At 40.4% G+C, this 20,330-nt stretch overlaps 1 protein-coding gene across 14 annotated transcripts in view; it reads left to right on the forward strand.

Moving 5' to 3' along the window:
* Nucleotides 1-1,637: 1,637 nt before the first annotated feature.
* Nucleotides 1,638-20,330, forward strand: part of plekha6 (pleckstrin homology domain containing, family A member 6) — a 77,657-nt gene continuing 58,964 nt past the window's right edge. For 3 of the 14 annotated variants that reach the window (XM_032512462.1, XM_032512467.1, XM_032512473.1), the window contains exons 1-5: nucleotides 1,640-1,878; nucleotides 8,478-8,561; nucleotides 13,627-13,741; nucleotides 14,796-14,912; nucleotides 15,353-15,425. In XM_032512462.1, coding sequence (XP_032368353.1) covers nucleotides 1,847-1,878; nucleotides 8,478-8,561; nucleotides 13,627-13,741; nucleotides 14,796-14,912; nucleotides 15,353-15,425 — 421 coding nt within the window. In that variant the 5' untranslated portion in view covers nucleotides 1,640-1,846. Of the gene's footprint in view, nucleotides 1,879-8,477; nucleotides 8,562-13,626; nucleotides 13,742-14,795; nucleotides 14,913-15,352; nucleotides 15,426-20,330 lie in introns of all 14 variants that reach the window. The other 11 variants (XM_032512468.1, XM_032512470.1, XM_032512474.1 and 8 more) reach the window with 11 other exon arrangements.

A 20,330-nucleotide genomic window follows, 5' to 3' on the forward strand; every position in this document is an offset into this window, starting at 1 on the left:
TATTGTGATATTGCAACTTACATATTTCTGACTGCCTTTCAAAGTACAGTACATCAAAATGGAACACATCACCATGAGGAGCCATAAGGAGTAGAGACAGTATCCAGATATATGTGATTAAGTGCAGCCTCTCTGGATTCATGTTGACAGGCTGACATGTTAATATGCACTGTAATATGGGAGTCCTGCTGAGCTCTGGGCCCAGGGGCTCCAACTCAAGCTGCTTTTAATGCTGAGATCGACAAATGCATGTGGCTGTTGGCCCATGAGGCATCATGGGATCTATTTAGTTGAAGATGTAGGTGTTGAGAGTTTTCTTTTTTTATGAGAAAGGTTAAACAACACCAATAGAAGGGGAAGAATGTATGAGACACGATACATCTTTATTGTGTAAACTGACAAAGTTATATTGTGTATCGTACATTATTCCCCTTTTATTTTTTTTAGAGCACACCAGAAAGTGTTTATAGTAACTATTATCTGATATGCAACATATGGTGTGCTCTGAGATAGGATAGCCCAATAAAAAGCCATATATTAAAAAAACTAAACAAAGTCACAGTCTCTTTGGTTCCAGGCTTGTGCACTAATCCAATATTCACGATTACTATTATTCACTTAATAGTTATGCAAAACCCACCACTAAACTTTCTGGAGCCAGTCACTTAGATGTAAAGTGTTAACAGTAGAAATGTCATTGCCACTGTATTAGCCTTACTTGCCACAAAGGAAAACTTTCTTTAGACCAAACCATTCATATGTACTATTAATCTTTACAAAATAGATTCAAAGCATAAAGTGAAAACATCAGCAACATGTGCTGTACATGCAGTTACGTATTTACAATAGAGACGTATTCGTCAGGAGTCGTTTTCCCCCAGCCATACATACCCTGGCCTCAGGTTTCTCTCTGTCAGGCGCACAAGTGTGAGAGAGTTCTTCTTTGTAGTCCAGTTTACAAATCTGAGCCTTCATTCATGGTCTTTGTCAGCAGTTGATGTTTGCTCTGTTTCGTGGAGGCAGCTCAGTTATAAAAATGATTGATATGAGAGTTTTTTTACACTGTGGCCGAGGCTGCTGACCCTGCCACACTATGTAAAAGCACTTTGAGTAGACTAGAAAAGTGCACTTACATTTACTTAACCCCCACCTAACCACCAAATCCATGGCTCCAGCTGATCAGGCATTCACTCCTGGCCGAATGGGCTGGATGTTTGTTCCTGTGGCACACTGGCCATGAGTTCTTCCAGGACTCTGGACAGATGTGTATACACAAACACACATACACACACTGGCAGTGGCTAAGAACACATGGTGTTTTTGTTTTGTGAGAAAAACAAGAGCAGAATTATACTGATACAGACATTGTGCGGGTGCGGGTGCTTGTGGGTGTTCATGTGCATGTGCGTGTTTGTGTGTGTGTGTGTGTGTGTGTGTGTGAGAGAGAGACGGAGAGAGGTGGACAGCAAATGAAATAAAGATAGAGAGAGAAAGAGTATGTTAGAGCTAGAGCGTATATCAACCAGACTGTTAGGGGACTGAATAAGCTGAGTGTTGCAATTCTCAGCCTGAAGGCAGCAAGTGTGTATGTGTGTCTGTGTTTATGTCTTTATGTGTGTGTGTGTGTGTGTTTGTGTGTGTGTGTGTGTTTGAGAGAGAGAGAGAGAGAGAGAGAGAGAGAGAGAGAGAGAGAGAGGCATGCAGTCTGAAGGAGAGAGAAGAGGACAGTGGTGTGTATCTGTCCCACTGCTCTCCACCTCTCTGTTCATCTCTCCATCGCTCCTCCATCTGTCCGTCCGCCGGTCCCGTCTCCTGCACTGTCGGTACATGACGGATCCAGGGGAGGATGTTGAAGTTCCGTGTGGACAGGAGAGTCAGGTAGGTGGAGGGAAGAATGCGGAAGTGACACACAGGGATGGAGTTAGGACAAGGCGAGGAAGACGAGGAAAGGAGGAGGGGAGGTTGATGGAGGAGTGGACAGCCAGGAGCTTGGAGGTCAGAGATGACTGCAATGCAGTGCCAGCAGGAAACACAGGAAAACCATAAGCCCTGCTGTGCATGTGTGCTTAATGCCTGGGCTTTGTGTACAGTGATATATAGAGGTGTGTGTCTGTGTGTCTGTGTACGTTTGCGTGTCTGTGTCTGTGTGCGTGCGTCATGTGACACCGTGTGGTGGTGTGTGTCTGGGGTGTTCTACAGTGGTGCAGTGCTAAATCAGGATCAGGAATTTAAAGATGTTGGTTTGGTTTTGCCTGTATGTCTTTGGTGTTTAGTTATTTTTTACTTCACTACACATGTGTTGTCAATCAGACAGTGGGAGTAGTATGTCATCTCATGTTAAAGCAATATTAGTTTCTGTAGTTATCGCTTGTATCAGTCAGTTTATAGGTTATTATGTTTATATTTTATAGTCATAGTTGATATTTAATTATGATCTACTGCACTGTTCAATCCCTACACTGTTCACTTTTGCACCAATCATCAATGCACACAGTCTAACATAGTACCTTACCTAATCATGGTCATTGCATTTCTGTGAGTGATTTATATTTTAATTCTTATGTAAGTGTGATATATGTGTGTATATGTGTTTGTTGTGTTATGGTTGTCTTGCTACTGGATGCCTAAAATTTCCTTTGGGATGAATAAAGTATCTATCTATCTATCTATCTATCTATCTATCTATCTATCTATCTATCTATCTATCTTAACCACAATACACATGTAGGCTAAACCTTTTAAGGAAACATCTTTGAGGTTTGTCCGACCAGTACTGCAAGTTTTAAAAGTCCTATGACATGGTACTCTTTAGATGCTTTTATATAGACCTTAGTGGTCCCCTACATACTGTATTGAAGTTCTTTTATATAGACCTTAGTGGTCCCCAATACTGTTATGAAATCTCTTTTATATAGACCTTAGTGGTCCCCTAATACTGTATCTGAAGTCTCTTTATTAGGCCTTAGTAGTCCCCTAATACTGTATATGAAGTCTCTTTTATAGACCTTAGTGGTCCCCTAATACTGTATACTGAAGTCTCTATTAAATAGACCTTAGTGGTCCCCAAACTGTATCTGAAGTTCTTTTATATAGACCTTAGTGGTCCCCTAATTCTGTATCTGAAGTCTCTATATAGACTAGTGGTCCCCCAATACTGTATCTGAAGTTCTTTTATATAGACCTTGTGGTCCCCTCATACTGTATCTGAAGTATCTTTTATATAGACCTAGTTGGTCCCCAATTCTGTATCTGAAGTCTTTATATAGACCTTAGTGGTCCCCCAATACTGTATATGAAGTCATTTTATATGACCTTAGTGGTTCCCCTAATTAGTATCTGAAGTCTCTTATATAGGCCTAGTAGTCCCCTAATATGTAAATGAAGTCTCTTTTATATAGACCTTAGTGGGCCCCTACTACTGTATATGAAGTCTCTTTTATATAGACCTTAGTAGTCCCCTAATACTGTATCTGAAGTCTCTATATATAGACCTTAGTGGTCCTCTAATTCTGTATCTGAAGTCTCTTTTATATAGGCCTTAGTGGTCCCCTAATACTGTATCGAAATCTCTTTAGAAAGACCTTAGTGGTCCCTAATACGTATCTGAAATCTCTTTATATAGACCTTAGTGGTCCCCTAATACTGTATCTGAAATCTTTTATATAGACCTTAGTGGTCCCTAATACTGTATCTGAAGTCTCTTTTGTATAGACCTTAGTGGTCCCCTATACTGTATCTGAAGTCTCTTTTATAAAGACCTTAGTGGTCCCCTAATACTGTATCTGAAGTCTCTTTTATATAGACCTTAGTGGTCCCTATTACTGTATCTGAAGTCTCTTTCATAAAGACCTTAGTGGTCCCCTAATACTGTATCTAAAGTCTTTTTTATATAGACGTTAGTGGTCACCTAATACTGGATCTGAAGTCTCTTTTATTCCTTTAAGCGTTCATTCTTTACCTTGGAAACAATTAAAATAGGAACTGGAGTTCTACTTACAAGCCTTTTGAGAACTTTCTACCGTGTCTCACAGCCTTCCTCAGCAGGTAGACCTGTATGTATTGACTGATAGGACTGGGGGTCCAAACTAAACTCCAAATGCTCCTAACAATAATAGTAATTTTAATTGTGTGTGCATTGAAACTAAAAGTACTAACTATGATGGAAATAACTAAGTAATAATAACGATAGGAAAATATTGTATACTTTATACATAGTAGGATGTTTAGTTTTATCTTGCTTTTCCAGTTTAGGGGGGTGGTCTTCTTTGCAACATTTAGAGCAATGAGTATTACTTTTATAATATGGATGAGGAGTGTGACTCATGATTCCTATCCTAATAGAGTAGAGTAATAGGGAGAGTCTAATCCTGTTGTTCAATGTGAAAGACAGTTAATCATTGATTTCCTTCCAAAAGTGTTGGGTGTATGGGTGGGCAGTGCCAGATTGTGTGGGTGTAATCATCTAAGCTGTTAGGCAGGCAGAGTGGTGAGCGTCTTTTTGGTGCATTCTTTAGAGGGTGAGGTGTTTTCTGTAGTTTACCTTGTCTTGAATCAGTTGGAGGTTGGGTTTATTTGTAGAGATAGTCCCATACCATTTTTTGCTTCCCGATACTGATTCTGATACCTGAACTTGCATATCAGCCTATACCAAGTACTCATCCGATACCAGTGTGCCATATATTTTATTATGTTTTCACAGCTGTATACTACTATCCCCGTATGGATGTGGTGTGATTTCTGTCTTTGTTCTACAGCCTGGCTCAGGTTAAACTCTTTGTGAAACATGAACAAACACAAACAATGAATGCCACAGAACTTTCTTTTATTATTCAGTTTGACAGTCAGTTACAACGGTAAAAAACATAAATAAACAACATTAACGTAGATTTTCTTTTATTATGTGGTATTGGATCGGTGCATTAACTCCAGTACTTCCCGATACCAGCGTTTTAGGCAGTATGAGAGGTGAACGTCTTTATTTGTCATTGAGAATGTGTTTGTCCAGGAGTCAATATCTAGTGATATGGATACATCTTTCTCCCATTTGATAATAAGGGGAGATCAGTGTTGATCAGTGAGAGGTTTCTACAATTTTGATACAGTTTTATAAAGTGATGTGAGCTTGACTGTTTCTTCTGCTAGTGTGGATAGTTGTTGTGTTTAAAGTTGACCCATATGTTTAGTGACCGATTTAAGTTGTACGAATTGAAAATAAGATTCTTGACCTATTTGGTAATTCTGAACCAGTTCTTTGAAAGTAATGTAGAGTTTTGTACTATATGTTGAAGGTTTGGGATCTGCATTTCCAAATAGTGAAATGCAGTGTGTTATTGTCCTTAGGGTATTCCAAATTAGATTTGTGCAGCTCAAATGACGCCCCACACACCCCTGTTTATGACAACGCGCACAGAGCAAAGAGAGTTGATCAGAGGAGGCAGCAAGGCAAGAGTGGAGGGATTAAACACCAGCTAAAATCCTGGCCACATGGATATCCTCTGCCAAGCATCTTGCTAGCCAATGGAAAGGCATTGGATAACAAACTGATTGATGATTAATTAATTCTACCAAGGGAATTTACATTGGCCGTTGTCACAGCGGTAATGCCCCTGGTGAAGCACGAGGTCAGGAAATGGTTAAGCCAATCAATGGTCGCCCTACAGTCTGCACTATGCAACGCAGTCTGAAGCACGTTCAACACTTTCCATAACACTGAGGACATCAATTGAATTACTGAATCTGTTGTAGATTCAGTTTGTAAAACATCAGACGCAACTTTACCTAAGACTACAGTTAAATCATTTCACAAGTAGAGCAGAAGAAGAAAGAAGAAAGTGGAACTACAAGTCCTGGAGGGCAACCCCAGAAGCATGTGGCAAGGTCTGAGAACTATGACAGATTACAAATCTAACCCCTTCCCCTTGTCAAGTGCTGATGCGTCAGTAGCAAGTGAGATAAACACCTTTACAGTTTGCCTACCATCCCAAACGTTTGATGGAAGACGCCGTAGCACACATCCTCTACACCACCCTGTCTCACTTGGAAAAGAAGGGATCCTATGTTAAATCTCTGTTTATTGACTGCAATTCCGCATGTAGCACCATATGTCCCTCCAGGCTCGTCGCTAAACTCAAGGACCTGGGATTAAACTAGACTAAGGAAAGGATAAGGAGATGATGGTGGACTTTGAGAAGAAGTAGGGAAGGAACCTACTTAATAATAAAAGGTCCTCTGTGGAGAGGGTGGACAGCTATAAGAAACTTGGTGTCCACACCGAGGGTTTGACCTGGGTGCTTCGTACTGATTCAGTGGTGAGAAAGGCAAAACAGAAACTCTTTCACCTCAGACACCTCACAAAATCCTCAATATCCCCTCATCATCGAGAGCTTCGTGACAGGGAACCCGTGTGACAGCCTTTTCTCCCTGTTGAGGTCGGTAAGAAAGTACCGGATTCACCAGGCAGCCCTACAGCCCCAGGAGGAGCCTTTCCCCTCAGGCCATGAGGATGGATGGATGGATGGATGGATGGATGGATGGATGGACGGATGGATGGATGGATGGGGAATTTGTTTTCACAGTCTGGTTCATGCACATGGCAATATACTGTACACAAACAAATGCATCAACAGATTAAAAAAAAAACAGAAATAAAAACAAGCATATTTACAACGACACCAGATCTCTATAAGGTCAGCCAGGTGTTTTCTCCAACAGTGCTATGGCAGAAGGCCCAAAACTTCTGCCAAAGTGAGTCCTACCCCACCTCAAAGTCCTGTATCTGCAGTCAGATGGCAGCAGTGTAAAGAGTGCGTCTAGACGGTGATTGTTGCCATTGACAATGGTCAGGACAAGGCTTGTGATGGAAACTGACTTTGGATTGGATTTTACACACACTGTTTATTCTGTTGTTATTATGATTTAGTGACTCAGTGATGATTCACTTTATATCAGTGACTATGATGTTGTGACTATCTTCATCAGAAACAATATTGCCACCGACGGTAAACAAAAGGCTGGTTTTTAAAACCCAACAGAGGCTTCACACATGGAGACCTGATACTTGTTATTTTTGGTAGCTCCAAAGTCATTCATGCATGCATACATGTACACACACACACACACACACACACACACACACACACACACACACACACACAACGTGTGTATGTGTTAAAGAAACAGAGATTAAGAACATACAATATGTGTAAGGAAGCCACACAGATACTCCTATGCAGATACTAGGCCAGATGCCCACCACACACACACACACACACACACACACACACACACACACTCAGAGCGCCCTGAGATCCAGAACAGCAGCATGTGAGTTTGAAGCCCTGAAGTGGCTGATGATTCTAAATACTGTTAAGTAAATTATGCGAGGAATGAGTTTATGCAGGAAGACAGCTGCAGTGCCGCTGTGCTCTGATCAGCTGATGCGTCAGCTGACTGTGTGATGTCATCAGTGACTGGGGGGTATCATGGGGAGTTTGCCATGTTTTACATGTCACCTTCACCTCAACAGTTCAAGACAAAAATAGAAAGACAACTCAGGAATACTTTTCTCATCACAAAATGAGGACATGTTTGGATGATAATGTTAAAGTTCTGTATTGGATGACATGACAATGAATCATAAAATATTTTGTACTATTATTGCAAAAAGGAAACACTTGGACTCTAGTTGCCACTATAAACATAATTTATGTTTCTCCTTAGAGTTTCAAATCAATAATGTGGCCACATGCCAAACAAACACACACACACATCGCTGCGCATCGGAGTGTGACTGTGTATGAATGTTTATCTGATGAGCAGGTGGCACCTTGTACGGCAGCCCCGGCCACAGTGTATGAATGTGTGTGAATGAGTGAATGTTTCCTGTAGATGTAAAAGCGCTTTGAGCAGTTGTTAAGACCGGAAAAGCGCTATATAAATACAGCACATTTACATTTACATTTAAACAGACAAACACACACACAGTCAAGTCTGAAAGGAGATACAGTCAGATGCAACATTCAAAATAGGATTTGGAAAATGCACTTTTTTTTATTGCTATTTAGAGATGATTCCTGTTTGCTATACCCTTGGTTTGGCCAATATGTCCTTCATTCATATGAGTAATAGGATCAATGAATCCACCAAGTTAATTGCTAACATTTGGGTCAAAAACCAGCATTCCTACTGCATCAAGTGATACAAATGATGGAAGAATGTACAGAGTTTGGTCTACGCTCTCTGTAAAGTGTCTTGAGAAAACTCTTGTTTTGATATGATACTAGAAATGGAATTGAAATTGAATTGAAGAAACTGTCAAAATGAGACTCAAGTTTCAATAAAACTGTTATTATTTTTCATCCAAGATTATCTGTTGACGATCCCAACTGAACAATGGAGAGATTTGATATTCCAGGATGCCATCTTTGACGTAGTGTGTTGATCTATGTCCTTTGTGTGCTTCATGTGTCTGTTTCCAGTCAACATGACCCCAGTAGACCAGCTGGACCAGCAGTGAGCCCGATCCAGCTGGAAGAGCCTGCAACCATACACTCCTATCTGCAGTAAGTAACCTATAAACGCAATTTACCAGCAGTAATGTGTTTGGTCAGCTACATTGGCACACATCTACAAATCATATACATTAGGGCTAAAAAATTGGGACATTTTTCTTTCTGCCAGATATTATGATTACGATTGGATTTGTGTCTTTTATTGTTGCTTTTTTTGTTGCCTAAATTTAATATTAATTGTGTAACAGGTAAAACATGTCATTGAGCGTTATAACATGAAACACCATCAAAACCGCTCTATATTGTTATGCAAGGATGAGAACATCGATGAGTGTTTTCTTTCAATAAGCAAAACAAACAAAGAACATTTATCATAAAAGCTAAAGTAATAATCATAAACTACTTTTTCCAGAAAAACATATTGGTACATTCCACTAAACTGAAATGTCTGATCTGCCTCAGTTCAACTGCAGCATCTACACATTGCACCTTCTAAGATCATATCAAGTTATAAAAATGAAAAATACACTGAAAATAGGACATTTCTGTTAACAATCTGTGATATGTAACATTATGCCAGCATGCATCTTATAAAAAACAGTAAATATAATAATAAAAAGAGGAATAAAAAAAAACAAATTCTGCACATTCAATTTATCGCGGTCTTCGCGATTAGCTAATCGCACTCTTTTCAAATAGCGATTCTGATTTGAAAACACTATATCCCCTTTAACATACATACTCCACAAACAGCACCTTTATGGATTATTTATAGAATATGGTTTGTTAGCAAGAAAAGAGAAAAAGACAAACTTGGTAAACACTTATGGTAATAAGTCTTTAAAGCTATGAGGGAGTTTCTGTCTCCCCCATGAGGAATTCTAAGTAATGACAACAACACTGTCAGCGCGTCCACATGATACCCCCTCCTCGATACAGCCAAGGAGGACACAGAGGATTAAAAAAACATGATGGACTCTGCAGAAGAGGAAGAGGAACATAGATAGTTGAAGCTGATGGAGCTGCAGCCTTAAAGGTGCTCTAAGCGATGTTGGGTGACATTACTTGTTGTTGACAACAGAAATCCTTCTTGTCGATTATGGGCTGGAACGCTGGAACACTGTATGTTTCATTGTGCAGTTTGGCGCAGTTGGTCTTTGTTGCTGTTTGTAGACTCTGGGCTGTCTACAGAGCCCATGTTTTTTACAGTGTGTTCAGGGGACAGGCAGTTAGCAGGTAGTGAGGAGATGTTTTTTACGGTGTGTTCAGGGGACAGGCAACTAGCAGGTTGTGAGGAGATGTTTTTTAGAGTGTGTTCAGGGGACAGGCAGCTAGCAGGTAGTGTAGAGATGTTTTTTTTAGTGTGTTTAGGGGACAGGCAGCTAGCAGATAGTGAGGAGATATTTTTTACAGTGTGTTCTGGGGACAGGCAGCTAGCAGATAGTGAGATGCTTTGTACAGTGTGTTCAGGAGACAGGCAGCTAGCAGGTAGTGAGGTGTTTTTTTCCAGTGTGTTCTGGGGACAGGTAGCCAACAGATAGTGAGGAGATGTTTTTTACAGTGTTTTCAGGGGACAGGCAGCTAGCAGATAGTGAGGAGATGTTTTTTACAGTGTGTTTAAGGGACAGGCAGCTAGCAGATAGTGAGGAGATGTTTTTACAGTGTGTTCAGGGGACAGGCAGCTAGCAGATAGTGAGGAGATGTTTTTTCAGTGTGTTCAGGGGACAGGCAGCTAGCAGATAGGGAGGAGATGTCTGCCGTATGTGACAAAAAATGTTGTAGCCTTAAGCATGCGTGACATTGCTTAAAGCTCCTTTTAATTAGCTTTGTAGTAACTCATTTGGCAATGGCTTAAATGTTTCCAACGTTAATTAATGTCAAAAAAGGTACACACTAAGGCTTTAACTATCAGTTGGTGAGTAGTTTAGGATACAGTAGATAGACCTGTTGGTTTCTGTTGATGCTATTCCATGAATGAGCACACAGGACTGCTTGTGTTTTCAGTTTTGTTTCGGTCACAAGGATTAGTATCCCTCTCTATCCCACAAGGGTTCACAAGTGGATTCCACTTCTGACAACATTAATTAATCAATAAACCCAAGACAATAACACTTGTGTTCACTCCCTAAGCACCCTCCAACCTTACAGCTGAGCCACATACAGTGGTGTGAAAAAGTGTTTGCCCCCTTCCTCATTTCCTGTTCCTTTGCATGTTTGTCACACTTAAGTGTTTCGGAACATCAAACCAATTTAAACAATAGTCAAGGACAACACAAGTAAACACAAAATGCAATTTGTAAATGAAGGTGTTTTATATTAAAGGTGAAAAAAAATCCAAACCATCATGGCCCTGTTGAAAAAGTGATTGCCCCCCTTGTTAAAACATACTATAACTGTGGTTGTCCACACCTGGTCAATTTCTCTAGCCACACCAGGCCTGATTATTGCCACACCCTTTCACAATCAAGGCATCACTTAAATAGGACTGCTTGACACAGTAAGGTCCACCAGAAGATCCTCAAAAGCTACCATCATGCCGAGACTCAAGAAATTCAGGAACAATTGAGAAAAAAGTAATTGAGATCTATCAGTCTGAAAAGGGTTATAAAGCCATTTCCAAAGCTTTGGAATCCAGCAACACAGGTGAGCCATTATCCACAAATGGCGAAGACATGGAACAGTGGTGAACCTTCCCAGAGTGGCCGGCCGCCCAAATTACCCACGAGCGCAGCGACGACTCATCCAAGAGTCACAAAAGACCCCACAACATGTCCAAGAACTGCAGGCCTCACTTGCTCAGTTAAGGTCAGCGTTCATGCCTCCACCATCAGGAAAAGACTGGGCAAAAATGGCCGGCATTGCAGAGTTCCAAGAGAAAACCACTGCTGGCAAAAAAAGAACATCAAAGCTTGTCTCAATTTCTCCACAACACATCTTGATGATCCCCAAGACTTTTAACAACATTCTGTGGACCGATGAGACAAAAGTGGAACTCTTTGGAAGGTGTTGTCCAAGTATATCTGGTGTAGAAGAACACTGCATTTCATAAAAAGACATTATCCCAACAGTAAAATATGGTGGTGGTAGTGTGATGGTCTGGGGCGTTTTGCTGCTTCAGACCTGGAAGACTTGCCGTGATAAAAGGAACTATGAATTCTGCTGTCTACCAAGAGATCCTGAGGAGAATGTCCGACCATCTGTTTGTGTACTCAAGCTGAAACGAACTTGGGTTCTGCAGCCGGACAATGATCCTAAACACCCAGCAAGTCCACCCCCGAATGCTGAAAAAAACAAAATGAAGTCTTTGGAGTGTCCTAGCCAAATCCTGACCTGAATCCTATTGAATTGTGTGATGACCTTAAAAGAGGCCGTTCAGGCTCGAAAACCCTCAATGTAACTGAATTAGGACAATTCTGCAAAGAGGAGTGGCCAAAATTCCTCCAGGACGCTGAAAAGCCTCATTGCACTTTATCGCAAACGCTTGGTTGCAGTTGTTGCTGCTAAGGGTGGCCCAACCAGTTATTAGGTTTAGGGGTAATCACTTTTTCACAAGGGCCATGATGGTTTGGATTTTTTTTCACCTTTAAATAAACACCTTCATTTACAAAGTGCATTTTGTGTTTACTTTTGTTGTCCTTGACTATTGTTTAAATTGGTTTGATGTTCCGAAACACTTAAGTGTGACAAACATGCAAAGGAACAGGAAATGAGGAAGAGGGCAAACACTTTTTCACACCACTGTATACAGACCAGGGCTTGGACGATATGCTTTTGTCCCGAGTGGATTCTTTCACGATATATGGGCGCCAATTTGATTTGTATCACGGCTTTCAATGATAGCCATTCTCAAAATAGATAGATACATAAATGTGCAAATATTGTGATTCGATAGTTTTGAGTGTTGCAATTTTCTTTTCTTTTACAAAAAACTTCTTGAGACAATATATCATACGACATTTCTAAAACTAATTGTTTTCTACAAAGAATGCACATCACATGTCAGTCAATCAGTCTGACATTTATTTTATTTGTAAAGAAGAAAATACAATTTTCTGTTTTTTCTGCTTTCCGTCTGTTTTGCTGGAAAAAAATATGATGTAGGCCTAGTTGCCGTCGGCGGTACCGTAGAAACCGAACATATTCAGGTGAATCAATCATTTGTTTATCAAGTTGTCAGAAAATAACGAGTAAATGCTTAGACTTTTATTAAATACCTCATATTGTGCTCATTTCCAAGTTCATAATTGTATTTAAAGGTTATACCAGAATAGCTCATCTTCTCACCCTGTGTTTTGAGCTCTCTGCTTTAGCTACAGAGTGAGACATCTCACTGCTGTTCCATTTTTGTTGGGAGTCGCACATGCTCAGTACCTAGGTAAGGACTACTAGCCAGTCAGAAGCAGAGTTTGAGGGCGTGCCCTGACAGTAACAAGGAAAGGACTACTAGCCAGTCAGAAGCAGAGTATGAGGGCGTGCCCTGACAGTACCTAGGTAATACGGCCACCGTAGGAGTTAAAACAAGATCAGAATGGGGGGGGTCAACAAAGAAATATTCAGTTGGTTGTGATATACAATTTCACCGCTAGATAAGAGAAATTGTTACACACTGTAGCTTTAAGTTACATTTAAACTGCATCTTTGTATTCCTTTCTGCACATATAAGACTGCACAGTAGGGGTGTGAATCTTTACTTGTCTCACGATTCCATCACGATTATCCTGTCAACGATTCTGTAAAATGTGTCACCTCCTCAATATTATTATATATTGCTACATTTGGTTTCAGCTTTTCATCAACAATATCAAGCAGTATATATAATATATATATATATATATATATATATATATATATATAAATATATGAATAATTAGGTATTATTCATACCACAACTAGAGGTCCTGTCAGCCAGATGTAAACATTGGTCTTTAGACTGCTGAAAAGTCTGCAGTGTGGTAGACTGGAGCAGATTAGACCTAGACAAATCAGTTGGGACCAGATATTTTGCACAGTAAGTGTTCTGGCAATCACACACACTTCTCTTGGCAGGCAATAAGACAACAAGGATTAGAAGTACAAATGTACTAACAACCGCATATGTCTTTACTTCTCTGTCCAGGCACTGTGATTTGGATATGAATGGGAAGGTGAATACTAATGCTGAGAAGATCACTCACTCCAAAAGTGCAAATATGGTGTCAGACCTGTCCCCAGAAGGCCAGCCTTACACCCGGGTGAGTGCACACACACATACGATATGAAATTTACACCAAAATTTGTTTTGCGTATCTGAACAGCTCCGCTCAAAAAGAAGAACATGCCAGGCTGTCATTTAAATTCACAGCTATCTGTGAAGGTTTGATGCAAAATTTAGGGTTGGGTATCAATCCTTAATTCCAAAAATTTGAAAAAGAAATGAAATGGCCATTGTGAATATATTAACTGTATACTGCCTATAGTTTCTTCAGTCCTAGGAAGTAGTGTAATCACTCTTGCGTTTGTTGCCTGAGAGGTCTTGATTACCAACCAAGTTTTCCCTCACATCCTTTGTTGACCTCATGTCCCTCGTTAACCTCATGTTATTGAGAAATTGGCTCCATCTATAGCAATGGTATGTCTGATCTGCACATAACCCGTGGATGGACACACACAGACGCACATTTCCCTTTACCATGTATGTGGAAGTTCACTTTATGAATAGAAACATAAACTGTCTGACGCTCCTCTATACTCTAATACTACACTATTGTAGTGGGAATTGCTTGGTATTTCATAAATACTGTTTAATAAATGCATAACCATTATATAAACCCTCTTTATCCTTTTTTTCTGTCTGTTTATCTGTCTCTCTCTCTCTGTCTATCTCTCTGTCTCTCTATCTGTCTCTTTCTCTCTCTCTGTCTGTCTTGCTGTCAGTCTCTCTGTCTGTCTCTTTCTCTCTCTCTGTTTCTCTGTCTGTCTGTCTGTCTGTCTCGCTGTCTGTCTGTCTCGCTGTCAATCTCTCTGTCTCTCTCTCTGTCTGTCTCTGTCTGTCTCTCTGCCGGTCTCTCTGTCTGTCTTTGTCTCTGTATGTCTGTCTGTCTGTTTGTCTCTTTGTCTGTCTGTCTGTCTGTCTTAACCTTAACTAAGAAGAACTTAGAACTTTGTACATGTACTCGATTCTTGCTCTTCTGAGCTTGTAACTTCATGGTTGAATGCACTTATTGGAAGTTGCTTTGGATAAGAGCGTCTGCTAAATGAAATGCAGTGTAAATTGTAATGTATCTGTCTCTTCCTCTGTCCCTGCAGATGTCTCGTACTCCCAGAGGTACTCCCAGAACGGCAGCCACGTTTGGGAAGCGCTCCAACTCTATGCGCAGGAATCCCAAAGCCGCAGTCAGCAAACAGGGATGGCTGTACAAGCAGGTCAAAGCTGTTCTCTCTCCTCCCATATTACTGGTTTTACATCAGCCCCCTGGTCATGTTTAGTCCTACTCAGCCCGTGGTCATATGATGCCTTCTCTTGCCCTGGGTGAGCTGTGTCAGGTCTAAGAAAATCAGCCCGATGATGTCAAATAGTGTTGTCAAAGAGTCTGACCATTACAGAAGCAATAATTTATTTAGAAAGTTTCAGTCTTAGACCTTCATCAGGTATCCAAGCATGTTTTCACATGTTTTCCTCATATTAAACATCCTGAGTACAGACAACTTTGTTAATTACTATAACAGTCATTCCGAATTAGATTGCATGTCAAGCTAGGGTCTACTGTGAGCCCTGAGAGACTGTCCTCGGCCTGGCAGCTGACAGCGGGGCAGCTTTAGTCTGAGCCATCTGATGAATAAGTGTGTGACGTGTGTTCCCACAGGCCAGCAGTGGAGTGAAGCAGTGGAACAAGAGGTGGTTCGTCCTGGCTGACAGATGTCTCTTCTACTACAAAGGTTTGTGTTTCACTCTGTTCTCCAGCTTGGATATCTGCTTCTATGGTTTTCACTTTATACTGTTTGTGATGAGCTGGGCCACATGGAATCGTACAAATTTTATGCTGAATTCTTTTCTTTTTTTTAAACTCATATTAAACTCAAATGAAATGTGACACATCTCCACCACAAGCGGAAACAACGGTCCGCTAAATTCCACCAGTTTTAAATCTGGATCACCACTAAAAAATAAATAATCAGCAGATTCTGTTTGGGCCTGCTAATGATGTTAATGCTGTGTTGTATTTAGAAAATGTGTGGCCAACATGAGGGTTACTAACTTATTAATGTGGACATGTATCACGCCACCTCTGTAACAACAAACATTGATGTGTTAAAGATTAGAAACAGTAGAAACCAGGCCCGTATTAAGACAATGCGGTGCCCCTGGGCGATATACCTAAAAGCCCCCCCCCCCCTTCATGCATTTGCACGTACTTGTGGACCAACTCAACTCTGACAGATTGGGGAGGGGAGTGATTGTGGTCATGTAATCTTGATTTATTTATATTATTGTCAAATTAGTGTTCATAAACAAGTAATGTATGGTCTTTCAACAATTTCAGGTGAATAATAATACAAAAATATTTTTCATGTCGTGTGGTGAATGGTTGGTGCCCGTGGGCACTGGCCCACTTGCCCTTCTGGATAATCTGGGCATGGTAGAAATGCATGATTTCTGCACTCACTGTGGCCACATTGTCGACAGTTAGGTTAGAAGTTATGTTTGTGCCTAACTTTACATTTCTGAAATATTATTTGATGTCAACAGCTCTCCCTTTGTTCTCAGAGTCCATACATGACTTGATTTGATCATAAACTAATGATCAAATCAAGTACAGACTTGAGTCAGCCATGTTGGTTGCTTTGAGTAGTTTACTTTCATTTTTTTTTGTAATGCTGTCAAACCCTAACCCCAACCTTTCTTCTAAGCTGCATTCTCTTCTTCTACATCGTGTTGGCCCAAATATAAAAGACTTTTTTTTCTCTCCCCTCAAAATGCGTCAGAAAAAGTGGGATTGTCTCATATTTGGGGTCTCAACATACTCATTCACAACAGCAGATGGAGCCAAAAAGGCAGCAATAGTGATTATCCCTTGAACCAGAGCATGGGAGTGGACACAGTGACTCGGAGAACGCGACAGGCATTCACTTGTTTCTGTCCAACCAGAGTCTGACGCAGTTCCTGTAAACAGAAACACAGAGTTTATGTTTTGCTGTCCGGAGTGCTACTTGGGACACATACACCTATTTCTAATTTTTACATTTTTATTTATTTTAAATGATTTGCATATTTCAGTTGCAATTTTAACATTCAGCTGTAATACTTGTTGGTTCAAGTCCCCGTGTGGACCAAAGAAAGGAGTGTGGATTGGTAGCTGGAGAGATGCCACTTCACCTCCTGGGCACTGCCAGGTGCTCTTGAGCAAGGCACCGCTCACGGCAGCCCACTTACTCTGACCTTTCTCCATTTGGGCATGAATAGGACCTGAGCATGTGTGTGTGTGTATTTCAGGCCTGTGTGTAGTGATTACTAACAAAACAGAGTGTAAATTGTAATTTCCACACTGGAATCAATACATAGTATAAATTCTCAAATGATTATAAATTATGCTCTGACAGAAGGGAGGTGGATTATATGCATACACCTATTTCTAACCATGTGTCTGTGTGGGCACACTGCTGAAGCTGGGTAACATCTGGCAGAACATCTGCAGACACTATATTTTCTTCATTTATATATTGACTAAGTGGGTAAAAGCAGACAATAGAACAGCTAGAACATCTATGTTCAGAAAATGACATCATGTTACTGTAAAGCAGCCTTTAAAACCAGGATAAGACAACACAGATATCTACAATAACAATCAAAAGACAATATTCTCATTGATATTGATATAATATCGATATAATGCCTAGTCCTACCAACAGACTACAGTTTGTTTCATTTTTCACTGACATTATACCATAAGTTGTCAATTAACAAATGTGACTAATGTGACAAGTTTTAATATTTTCACATCTGAACATCAAAAGCAGTTTTTCCTTCAATGAGTCTTGAACAAGAGGGGGTTGTCTTAAAATCAGGATTGTCTTTTATTTGGGCCAGAGCTTAAAAAATATTGGAAACATCTTTCAATCATATTCAGTATTTGAGAAGAGAGAGTGTTTGTGTGTGTGTGTGTGTGTGTGTGCATCATTTCTCACATGTAGTTGAATGGGTCACTGAGCTAACTGGGCTGCAGTCTGGCTCTGCTCTCATTTCAGCAGAGCACATCACCATGGTAATGGGGGGGGGGGGCAGTCTCTGAAAATCAGCGGTGGAAGAAGTATTCAGATCCTTTGCTTAAGTAAAAGTACCAATACCACACTGTAAAAATACTGTTACAAGTGTAAGTCATGCAGTGAAACTGATGTTACATGAATATGAGGAGTATCAGGAAAATGTACTTAAACTATTAAAAGTACTCAATGCAGTAAAATCCTCCCATCTGTAGTGTACCCAAACAGTTGTGTATTTAATGGTCAAATTATTTTAGCTGGACCTCAACATTTGTACTTAAGTACAGTACTTGAGTAAATATACTTGGTTACATTCCACCACTGCTTAAAGCAAAACACTTCAAAAACAAATTTGTTAGTTAGGAAAAAAAGATTTCCTCATTTATTTTAACTCAGTAGTGCTGGGCGGTATGACCAACAATTTGTTTCACAGTATTTTTTTTAAGATTGTGGCAATTTTGCGGTATTCTTTCTTTTGCTTAACTGGGCCTTTTACATAGCTTTATAATGGCTTATTCTACCATCAGGAGTACATAGAATATCACAAAAACATTCTAACGTCATCATGTTTACTAAAAGCTTTGCTTACTAAAGGGCTTACTTACTTGGCTCCACAGCATTATACAGTTATATGAAGGAGAATGAACATTATACAGTAACGTTATATGAAGAAAAATTAACATTATACAGTAATGTTATATAAAGGAGAATAAACATTATACAGTAACGTTATATGAAGAAAAATTAACATTATACAGTAACGTTATATAAAGGAGAATGAACATTATACAGTAACATTATACGAAGATGAATGAACATTGTACAGTAACATTATATGAAGAAGAATGAACATTATACAGTAACATTATACGAAGATGAATGAACATTATACAGTAACATTATATGAAGATGAATGAACATTATACAGTAACATTATATGAAGAAGAATGAACATTATACAGTAACATTATACGAAGAAGAATGAACATTATACAGTAATGTTATTTGAAGAAGAATGAACATTATACAGTAACGTTATTTGAAGGAGAACGAACATTATACAGTATCATTATATGAAAAAGAATGAACATTATACAGTAATTTTATATGAAGGAGAAAGCATAAAACAGTTAGAATCTAGACTATTTTTATTGTGCTAACTGCAAAGTAGTAAAAAAAAACTTCAATGAAATGAATACACATATAAACAACTGTTCTTTTTCAAAACAACATAGTTGGAAGACAGTTGTATCAACTCTACCTTTGCCACAGGTAAGTTAGGCTGTAGCTCCACTGTCTGAATAATGGTAGCAGGTTGGCGGACGTATTTCAGCGAGGCATCACATCTTAAATCCAGTGTTTTAATCATTGCTCTGATCCTGTCTTTCTCCCATCTTTCTCAGCGGTCTGTAGGACCGTAGGTGGATTGTGATTGTGTTCATAATGTTGCTCCACTGCATGCTTGAAGTGACATGTCTTAGCAAGGCCATTAGCACAACTAAGTAATGTTAGAGCAACGGGCAACAACAGTGGCTAAATTATATACGATTTTTTAGAGAAAAAAAAAACTTGGGAACAGCAGACGGCACCTTTCTTGAGCATACTGTACGTTGTTTTGGTGTATCTCCGGTCTTTCTTCATCCACTAACTTTCTTCTCTGTTCGTGAATGTGCAGTAGTGACCGGAGCCTCTCCCAGCTTAACAGACTGTTATGCTACTTGGCTGGCTAGCAGCTATAATGTTACCCAGCATGCCCTCCGGTGGAGTAAATTTGAAAAAACTATTACCGTTGTGTTTTATCCTGTTAAAGAGAGTTAGTTGTCAGGGATCCCGTTCACAATTCACTCGCAGATTACTTTGACCCTAGCGCTCTTCAAGGGATTGTTGTCAATTTCCCTGGTGGAAGTTGCTGAGGTGGTTGTACAACTCCACAGTGGCAAAGAAAGCCCCAGGGATTGATGAGATCCGTCCAGAACTGCTGAAAGCTCTGGGTGTGGAGGGGCTGTCTAGGTTGACACACCTCTTCAACATTGCGTGGAAGTCTGGGACAGTGCCTAAGTAGTGGTAGACCGGGGGGGTGGTTCCCCTCTTCAAAAAGGGGGACCAGAGGGTGTGTGCCAATTACAGAGGTGTCACACTTCTCAGCCTCCCTGGTAAAGTCTACTCCAAGGTTCTGTGAAGGAGGGTTTGGCCGATAGTCAAACCTCGGGTTGACGAGGAACAATGCGGACTCCGTCATGGAACAACGGATCACATCTTCATTCTTGCAAGGATCCTGGAGGGAGCCTAGGAGTATGCCCAACTGGTCTTCATGAGTTTTGTGGATCTGGAGAAGGCATATGACCAGGTCCGGCGGGAGACAGCTGCGTGAGTTTAGGGTGAGGGGGTCCCTTCTCAGGGCCATCCAACGGTTTGCAGTTCGGTGGGCTGGGGATCTCATCGCTGCCTTTTGCAGATGATGTGGTCCTGATGGCATCATTGGCCTGTGACCTTCAGCACTCACTGGATCGGTTCGCAGCCGAGTGTGAAGCGGCTGGGATGAGGATCAGCACCTCTACATCTGAGGCAATGGTTCTCAGCAGG

This window comes from Etheostoma spectabile, chromosome 4 (assembly GCF_008692095.1).
Source record: "Etheostoma spectabile isolate EspeVRDwgs_2016 chromosome 4, UIUC_Espe_1.0, whole genome shotgun sequence".
NCBI lineage: Eukaryota > Metazoa > Chordata > Actinopteri > Perciformes > Percidae > Etheostoma > Etheostoma spectabile.